Source organism: Bos indicus, chromosome 16 (assembly GCF_029378745.1).
Source record: "Bos indicus isolate NIAB-ARS_2022 breed Sahiwal x Tharparkar chromosome 16, NIAB-ARS_B.indTharparkar_mat_pri_1.0, whole genome shotgun sequence".
NCBI classification, from domain to species: domain Eukaryota; kingdom Metazoa; phylum Chordata; class Mammalia; order Artiodactyla; family Bovidae; genus Bos; species Bos indicus.
In genome coordinates, this window is record NC_091775.1 from 47657386 (window position 1) to 47666361 (window position 8976).

At 60.1% G+C, this 8976-nt stretch overlaps 1 protein-coding gene across 3 annotated transcripts; it reads right to left on the minus strand.

Moving 5' to 3' along the window:
- Positions 1-648: 648 nt before the first annotated feature.
- Positions 649-8839, minus strand: ZBTB48 (zinc finger and BTB domain containing 48). Of its 3 annotated transcripts, none has more exons than XM_019976153.2 (11): positions 8737-8839; positions 7447-8143; positions 6517-6758; positions 3627-3741; positions 2953-3045; positions 2544-2630; positions 2218-2372; positions 1689-1825; positions 1452-1616; positions 1099-1187; positions 649-1009 (listed from the first exon to the last, which is right to left on the minus strand). In XM_019976153.2, the coding sequence occupies exons 2-11, from the start codon at positions 8134-8136 to the stop codon at positions 713-715; spliced, it is 2070 nt and encodes a 689-aa protein (XP_019831712.2). In that variant the 5' UTR covers positions 8137-8143; positions 8737-8839; the 3' UTR covers positions 649-712. The 3 variants fall into 3 exon arrangements, with proteins under 3 accessions (XP_019831712.2, XP_019831713.2, XP_070624382.1); XM_019976154.2 differs by having other exon boundaries at positions 3627-3738; positions 8755-8771; XM_070768281.1 differs by having other exon boundaries at positions 8755-8771.
- Between the last annotated feature and the right edge of the window lie 137 nt (positions 8840-8976).

An 8976-nucleotide genomic window follows, 5' to 3' on the forward strand; every position in this document is an offset into this window, starting at 1 on the left:
GAAACGCTTAGTCACTTGCCCCAGGTCACAGACATCACGAAGGAGCTGGGGAGGAATAGGTGCAGGCAAGTGGCCTCCTGAGCCCACGCACTTCTTCCCACAGCTGCGGAACCTGGGTGCTACCCGGGCCTCTGGCCTTCTAGGCCTGGCCTTGCCTGTTCCTCAAGCCAGCCTCCTGGACAAGGTTCTCCCCAGGGACCTGCCCGTAGTCTCTCCACCAGCTAGGATCCAGAGTATGCTTAGCCGCAAGCCCGTCCTCCAGCCCCAGATCCACTCGGCTGCACGCTCACTGGGCCCCCGTCTTGGCCAGCCACCCTGTTTTGACTCCAGAGGCTGAGTGATGAATTCCGCCCTCTCTAGCTGGCATCGCTGAAGCTGTGCTATAGGAACACTACTGCTCCACCTGGTGCAGTTCTAAAACCCAGACGGGAGAAAAATTAAAGTGCCCCGAGCCAGAGGCATGGCCCCCAAAGCTAACAACCCATGTTTCACCCTTGAGGTTTCCCAACAACCTGGGGAAGCTGCTGGCCAAGATCTGGGGTGCACAGATCAGGCAGTGCCCCATTTCTTTTAGAGGACATGGCAGGAAAGCAGCTCCTCCCGGAGCCCAGGTTCCATGGGAACAGACCACTGGATGGGCTGGAATGGTCAAGTCCAAAGCCCTGTGGTTTATTGGGGGCTGGGACCAAGGGGACCGTGCACGGGTCAGGGGCTATGTGTCACAGTCTTCGGGGATGGCGGCCGTGATGATGAGCGAGGGCTCCATGACGCCCGCACCCGTGAAGCTCTCCTCCGCACACAGTCTCTGGCCAGGGAGCTGGGAGGCCAGGCTGCCATGGGCCAGTGACTCCACGATGACCTCGGCTGAGCCCACCTCCAAGTCGGGGGGCGGCTGGAGTGCCACCACCACCATCTTCTCGTCCTCGATGACCAAGTTCCGGAGCTTGCGCTGCCTGGGGTTGTAGTTCTCCACCCGGTCATGGATCTCCATGTGCCTCCGCAGGTGGGCCTAGGGGTTAGGGGGTCTCAGGCTGGGTGCAGAGGGAGGAAGGTTCAGGGGCCCGAAGGGGCGGGAGGAGGCAAGGCAGCCAGGCCTACCTGCCGGGTGAACTTGTAGCCACATTCAGTGCACTCGAACTTCCTGACCCCCTTGTGTCTCCTCACGTGCACGCGCAGCTGCTCCACAGCTGCAGGAGGGAAGGGCTGGGGTTGGGGGACGCAGGAAGTGGGCAGGCTCGGCCCTGCCAGGTTCTCGGGCGGCACCCTGAAGTCTCTACTGCCTGGGGCCCTCAGGAGCCTCCACCCACTCCCTGCTGGCAAGAGGGTTCTGCTGCCAAGGAGCGTGTGACAGCCACTGTTGCGCCCAGCCTCTCCCGGGGAAAGGGGAAAGGTCCTGGCCCTCCCTCCGCCCAGGGTAGGGCAGGGCGATGGCCTTCCACAGGCCCAGGTACCTTTGAAGGTCTTCCCGCAGATCTGGCAGAAGTGGGGCCGGCCCTCCTGGTGGCGGCTGGCCACATGCCTGAGCAGGGGCCCCTTCTCTGTGAAGCGCTGCTCACAGAACTCACAGCTGAAGGGCCTCTCGCCGGTGTGGGTGCGGTTGTGCTTGTCCAGGCTGGCTGTGGGGACAAGGAGGGGGGCTCAGCCGCCGGGCCTCAGCCCTGAGCCAGGGAGGGGCTGGCCTGCCTCACCTTGGGTGCGGAAGGTCTTGCCACAAAGGTGGCACTGGAAGGGCTTCTCGCCCGTGTGCGTGCGCAGGTGCATGTTGAGATTGGCCTTCTGGGTGAAGGCGTGGCTGCAGAACTCACAGACGTATGGCCGCTCGTTCCTGTCCAGGCAGGGACACAGGCGTCACCAAAAGAAGCAGTCCCCTTAGTGCCCCTGCAGCTGGGAACACGCCTGATCCCAGAGCCAAGGAAACAGGCTAGGCTGAGGCCAGCCTGCCTGAGCTGTGAGAACAGACTCTGGCTGCCTGGGGAAAAGAGGGCATGAGCTCCATCCCAGGAGCCACGGGACACCAGGACTCTGCCCAGGGAGGCCCAGAGCCTCATCCTGCATGAATCCCCACCCACAGCCTCCCTGCTTGGCAAGCTGCCTGATCCCTCAGGTCCTCCCCTCCAGAAAGGCTGCAGGCTTTGGACACAGGTGGGGGCACTCTGGCCCCTGTGAGTGGCAGCAGGGCCGGGCCTGGGGAGGGCAGTCCAGGGAGGACAGTCCCACCTGTGCTTGGCCTTGATGTGCATCTGCAAGCCATTCCGGCTCGATGCCCGGTGCCCGCACTCCTCGCACACAAACAGCTTCTCCCCACGGTGCTTGAACGCCTCGTGCAGCTGCAGCTCCGTCCGGGACAGGAAGCACTTAGCACAGGTGGGACACTAGGGGACAGAGGCAGGCAGGGCCAGAGTGAGGAGCAGGGCCGCCCTGGAGTCCCTGCCCTGGGAAACCGCACAGCCTGCCCGCTCTAGACCAGCCACACCGCCTCCCTGGGCTGGCTCCCGGCATCGCAGCGGGCCCAGCCCCCACCCTTGGTGTGGCCTGGCACTTACCGCATGGGGCTTGGGGGCTCCGTGCAGCTTGATCATGTGGCTCTGCAGGTCCTTCTTCTGCATGAACTGCTGGGAGCAGGAGGAGCACTGCAAGACAGGTCACGGTCACCCCTGAAGCCGCCAACACCACTGGAAGCCGGGTCACCCCAGGGCTATTGGGGGGGAATCGGAGGCAGGGCCCAGCCTGAGATGCTCGGAGGCTCCTCGACCAAGTGTGACGGTCACACCCAGGCAGAGGCTGAGGTTGTCCTCCAGTGATGGAATCCCGCCCAGAGACACAGGAGCACTGGGCGGGTAGGGAGGGGAGGCCCGGACACCATTCCCACGTGAAGGGCTGGGCGAGGCGGGTGGGGTGGAGATCCTGGGGCTGCCCCTCGGCCTCCAGCCTCGGGGACAGGCCGAGCCTGACCTTGTAGGGCATCTCCCCCGTGTGGGACACCATGTGCACCCGCAGCTCCATCCTCCGGCGGAACGTCTCCTGGCACACAGAGCACGTGAAGACCTGGCAGCATGAGGGGCAGGCGGGGCTGGCATCAGTGTGGGGAGGGCCTCTGCTCGGGCTTCCACTCACAGCTGGCAAGAGTCTGCCCAAAGGGGTGGGGGCGCTAGGGTGGGAGAGGGCAACACATAATCTGCTTGCCCTGACTGTGACATCGCGGAGTGTTGCAAGCCCACCACGCCAGGCTGAGAGTCAGACCAGGGACAAAGGCCGAATGGCCTCACCTGTGACCCCCACCCTGACTGGTGACCAGCCTCTAGGAAGCGGGGTTTAGGCCACCGGGGGGTGGGGGAGGTGGCCAGGTGGCCTTTCTCAGCAGTTAGCCCCCTTCTCCAAAGCCAGGAACCCAGGCAGGCAAACCCAAGATACCTCCTGCAGTGTCCCTCCTGGGCTTGTCCCTTCTGCCCTTGGGGCCTATGTCCCCACTGTCATACCAGGCAGGGGACCCGATGACATCCAAGGACCCTGCGGCTCTCGAGTCTACAGTCCTGTCAGGCCAGTCCCCTGGGGGCCCCTCCCAGGTGGAAGAGAGACAGAAGCCAGCGTGTGCCTGCCCAGCAGGACCCTGGCTGGCCCTCAGGTACCTGTTCTGAGCGGTTCATGCAGTTCCGGGCTTCATGCTCCAGGAGGTTCTCCTTCCGGAAGTAACACTTCCCACATTTGGCACACTCAAAGGGTTTCTCCCCAGTGTGTTTCCTGCTGGGAGAAGCCAAGGGGTGTGGAGACTGAGTAGACTCGCCGCCCTCCCTCACACAGGGCCCGCTCTGGCACCTCTGCTGACAGTGCTGAGCTGCCCGCGCTGACGCCTGAGGCTCTCCACATGGCTGGTGAAGCTGTGGGGTGCGTCCAGAAACCCTCCTCCCTCCAGGAGACTCCGCAAAGGAGGGGACAGCTTCCCACTGTAGGGGACACCCCCGAACCACAGGCCACTGGGAGGGCCAGCTGCAGTGTCTCTCCAAAGGCAGACATAACCTCTGGGCCCCAACTCCCTGGAGAAACCTCTCAGCCTGCCTGGGGCTTCTGTGAGCTTGGCCTTCAAAACCATGGCCACAATCTGACCACCTCGGCCTGGCCTCCGGGCTACCACCCAGTGCAGCCGCGCCACCTCCAGGCCACTGCCTGGGCCTCCCACCTGGTCCTGTGCTCCATGCAGGCCTCCCAACAAGTTTTCACTTTAGGAGTCGGATGGACCCTCGAGGATAACCAGATCTCATCACCTTACTCAACCCTCTAACACTTGGCATCTGGCCCCGAGAAAGGCCTGTTGCTGCCCCTTACCTTGCTGCCTCCCTCCCACCCGAGCCTCTGTTCCAGCTTCCCTCCAGCCCAGAGCTGCTCCCCAGCCATCTGCAAGCTTTCTCACTTCTTCTGAACCTGCTGGGTAGTCTCCTGTCTACAATTGCAACCTGACCCGACCCTGAACTCCCCAGGTCCCCCTCCCCAGCCCTCCTATCCTTTTCTTTTTTCCCATGGCACTTCTAGCCCTTCAGCACACTGCAGAGTCTCTTATCTGGTCGTTCAGGGTCTCACCGCCCTGCTGGAAGGCAAGCTCCACAAGGTCCCTTTGTTCTCTTCATGAAGGTATCTGAAGCGCCCAGCCACCTGGCAGACAGCTCACTGAATGAACTAAGTGAACCCTGACCTCAGAGCCCGGAATAGTGTGGGAAGAACACTGACAGCCTGCCACAGGCACTCTTCTCTCATCCCTGCTGATACACTGACTGTCCCGCACCCACAAGGCCTCAGTTGGCACCTCAGCTGGCACCCCCTCCTAGTTCTTAGGTCAGTCTAGTGGCCTGCAGCATAAGAGGAGGACAGGGCTGGTACCTGCACCCAAGTTTCACACTAGGGAGTGTGCAGGCATATACAGGTCACCCCAGGGTGACTGGCCCAAAGGCTCCACTGGCAGCAGCTGCCCCCAAAGCAGGGAGAGCAAGGGGCCTCTGTCCTCAGTTCCAACTCCATTCAGTCACAAGGGCCTCTGAGAGTGTCGTAGTGAGAAAACGTGCATGGCCCCGCCTGGCTTGGCAAGACATTGCACCAAGTGCTGTCTGGGGCTGAAGAGGGGCAGGGAGGGAAGGCGCATCACCTAGCTGCCCCCCTGCAAGCCCTAGGAAAAGCAAGGCCTCGGGAGCAGTGCCTTCCACAAGGATGTACGGGATGATAGAAATACTCCAATACTCCACGTCCATGCTGTGGCCTTCGTTCAGCTGCTAGGGCTGCAAGTAGCTACTGAGCGCTTGAAATGAAGCTAGCATGACTTAGGAACTAAACTTATTTCATTTTAATTACTTTTAAGTTAAAATAGCTTCCTGTGGAATCTGGATGTCACAGGCACCAGTCATTGTAGCCCTCCAAGGAGAGCCAGTGAGCCCTAAGGGAACTCAGGAGAAGAATACCTGCTACCTGCGGCCACCAAAATGCAGCCACTTCCTGAGGTGAGCCCCAAGGACACTCAAGATGTGGAAAAACACAGGATACTTGTCCCAGATAGCTGAGGTGCATATCCAAGGAGTTCAGTGAGCCCAGAAGCTTACATCTTCCCATACACAGAAAAGTGCAAAATTCCTTAACTTGGGATATCTGGTTTTCTTTAACAATAATCTTTTGATGTTCAGACTATATACCCTTGGTTGCAAAAATTTCTATATAACCTGGCTCCTCCCTTCGCTTCCTCAGAGCAGTTCTCTCAGGGTTACTTGAGATGCTGCTGCCTCCTGGGCTTGAAGTCCTAAAAATTCCCACTGAATAAAACATAACTCTCAACTTTTAGGTTGTGATTATTTTTTAAGTCAACACCTTACCGGACACAGCAGCTTTCGACAAAGGGTCCCTAGTGCTCCGCTGACACCTGAGACTTAACCTGTCTGCAGAAACGCAGGTAGCACCCACCCTACAGATGGACATCCTGGCCCCAGGCCCACGCTGCCAGGCTTCAGTAATACCTGCGGTCAGGCCTCAGCCACAGCATGGGCCCTCAGGCTGCTCTCACCTCCTTGGGAGAAGCCTGCTGGAGGTCAAGGTCCACAGTGGGTGGAGCCTGATGTAACAGCTGCTTCAGGCCGCTTCAATCCTGCTAGACTCTGCGACCCCATGGACTGTGGCCAGCCAGGTTCCTCTGTCCATGGAATTCTCCAGGCAATAATACTGGAGTGGGTTGCCATGCCCTTCTCCAGGCAATCTTCTGTCTCTTATGTCTCCTACATTGGCAGGCGGGTTCTTTACCACTAACGCCACCTGGGTGTCCCCAAACCCGCTCCCAGCAGAGAGCTCACAGGAGTGGGAGGAAGAAGGAAGCCATCCAGTGTCAGAGTCTCACTCCCCAATGGTCAGAGGATACCAATGCCAGGCACCGTGTGGGTCTGAGATGGCACCCCAGCCCCCCTACGTGGGCCGCAAGTGGGGAGCGCGGGCCCCCTCCCCCAACACAGGAACAGCAGATGGGAAAACAAAGTAGAAAAACAGAACGTTTACCTGTTGTGGACTTTTAGGTAATATTTGCTGAGGAACTTTTTATGACATGTGGGGCATTCAACTGGCACCGCTGTACCTTTTCTGTTCTCAGCAGGCTCGGCTGCCAGGGAACCTACGCTCCGGGCCGGCTCAGCAGCACAAGGCTTTCTGATTACGTTTGCTTTCCTCTTGGTTGGCACAGTCTCAGTTTCAGAATCATAATCGCCATCCCCGTCGTCCTCAACTTGAACCACCACCTCCCACTAGAGCAGAAGAGGCAGCAGGAGGGGGCAAGGTCACCAAACTGAATCAGCAGTGGTTCTGGGGATGGGTCTACAGGGTGGCTAGTTCCATCTGGTTTCATCTCAAGTCCCAACCCAGGCCTGCCACCGGAAGCATCCGTTCCTTCATCAGTGCCTGTTCCCTTCAAGGTCCCAGGGCAGCAGCAACATCCCAATCCCAGGTTTGAGAGCAGGAGCTCTGTATGTGGGTAACTGGAGGTCCACCTGGATTTCACTTCCCTGGGGAAACACCTAATGCCGCCCACGTCGGCCCCAAGAAGCTGCCAACCACAGACACAACTGGCAGGAAGGTCAGCCTGAGGCTGTGGGATGGAGCTGGCTTCCTGCATTAGGAGACATCACGTCCGACTCTGCAACCCCACGGACTGTACCTCGTCAGGCTCCTCTGTTCATGGGATTTCCCAGGCAAGAATACTGGAGTGGGTTACCATTTCCTTCTCCAGGGGATCTTTCTGATCCAGGGATTGAACCCGCATCTCCTGCCTTGACAGGCAGATTCTTTACCACTGCGCCACCTGGGAAGCCCTATATTTGGAAAAACCCTGTTCTAAACCCACAAAACAGACTGTACCTTTGGGTCCAGATTACCCCTGAAAAGTATCAGTCCCTTCTCCCCATCTCCCCTTCTCCAACACCCTGAGCCCAGTACCTCATTAGTCCCGCCCTGCAGCTGGACACCTTCAGCTTCGAAGGGCCTTGGGGGCACTTTGCAATCCTCAGGCTCCTTGTCCCCAGGGGGACAGAGCTTCAGGGCCTGCTTGAGTTTCCCACGGAGAAAGGACGGGCTCTCACTCTGAGCAGGGAGGCCAAGCCGGGGCCTCTGGGGGCTGAGACTACCGCTTAGCTCCGGATCCCTGGGGATTTGACCCAGAGTCCTTGAAACTTCCTCCTTCTCCACACCCGCAGACTCCTTGAGGTGGCTGTTCACATCCCGGGGGGCAGATTTCCCAAGCCCACTCTGGCCACTTGGTGGCTGTCCCACCGAGGCTTTGGGCTTGAAGCTCTGGCACAACTCCACAGCCTCTGGCACTCGCAACTCCCTGGCTGCCAGGAGCACCTGATCCCGGTTCCCGGAGGTGAGGGCGAGGTGGCCGGTGTAGAAAAAATCCAGCAGGAGGCCAAAGATCTCGGCAAAGCCCGCAGGGAGGACAACACTGCCCCCTGAGCCATCCCCGTAGAGGCTCTGGAAGAAGTGGCTGCAGCAGGCAAGAACACTCCAGTGTGCCTTGAACACCAGGCCCCCCACATCCAGGGTGGCATCGCAGTACTGGCCCCTCTCCCGCTGCTTGTTGAGTTCCTGCAGAACCCTCACGCTGTGCTGGACGAAGGAGCCGTCCATGGTCCCTCTGAAGGGAAGAAACACGGCAGTGACACTGACCAGTCCAACCCAGAGGCAGCAAGAGAAAGCCCCTGGAGCTGAGACCAGGGTAGAGGGAGACAGACTCTATTCTTTCACGTTTATTACAACCAGGACTTAGTTCAAGGTTAGAAGGTGCAAGCTGAGGCGGGAAGAGACTGAGAGCCTCCCTGGGGGCGGGGTCCAAGTAAACAGGCCATATCGGAGGTGGGCAGAGAGTGTGGGTGACGGGGGTGCGGGAAGACTAGGTGGGGACACAGTCGGGAAAGGGTGCTGGTGGGAGGAAATCAAAAGTTTGGGAAAAGAGGCGCTAAATCAGCGCGAACTTATCAGCCTGGCACAGCGAGAGGACCGGAGGCAGGGGAGGACAGCGGCTGCAGACAGGTGAGAGGAACCCACGCCGCGCCCACACGTCTCGAGCAGCCGGGCGGAAGGCGGCTGCGGTCACACTCCATCAGCAGTCACGGCGGCCCACAGCGCCCCCTCCCTCGTCCCTTGCCCATCGACCTCCTCACCCTGGCCCATGCTCCCTACGCCTACCCCTCCAGCCCCGAGCCAGATAGCCCCCACAACCCCACTGACCAACTCCCCCGGCCGTACGTGCCCGGCGAAAGTGCAGAGACGCCGCCGTCGCCGCCGCCGGACGTGACGTCAGGGCGCGCCGGCCTGGGCGGGACGCCTCGGGGGCGCAGGCCTTTACCTCCGAATCCGGCCCCTGGAGGCGGTACCACATAGATAGCAGCCAATGGGATGGAGAGAGAGGCGGAACCAATCCAGTTCCCCCCGCCCCCCGGCATTGGGACCGCCTCCCTGGGTTGCCTA

Coding starts and splice junctions, on each gene's coding strand:
- ZBTB48 (XM_019976153.2), bottom strand. CDS start 8,136: ATGGACGGCTCCTTCGTCCAGCACAGCGTGAGGGTTCTGCAGGAACTC. Junction 2,373..2,543: donor GAGCCCCCAAGCCCCATGCG/GTAAGTGCCAGG, acceptor TCTGTCCCCTAG/TGTCCCACCTGTGCTAAGTG. Junction 1,188..1,451: donor CTGCGGGAAGACCTTCAAAG/GTACCTGGGCCT, acceptor TCCCTCCTGCAG/CTGTGGAGCAGCTGCGCGTG.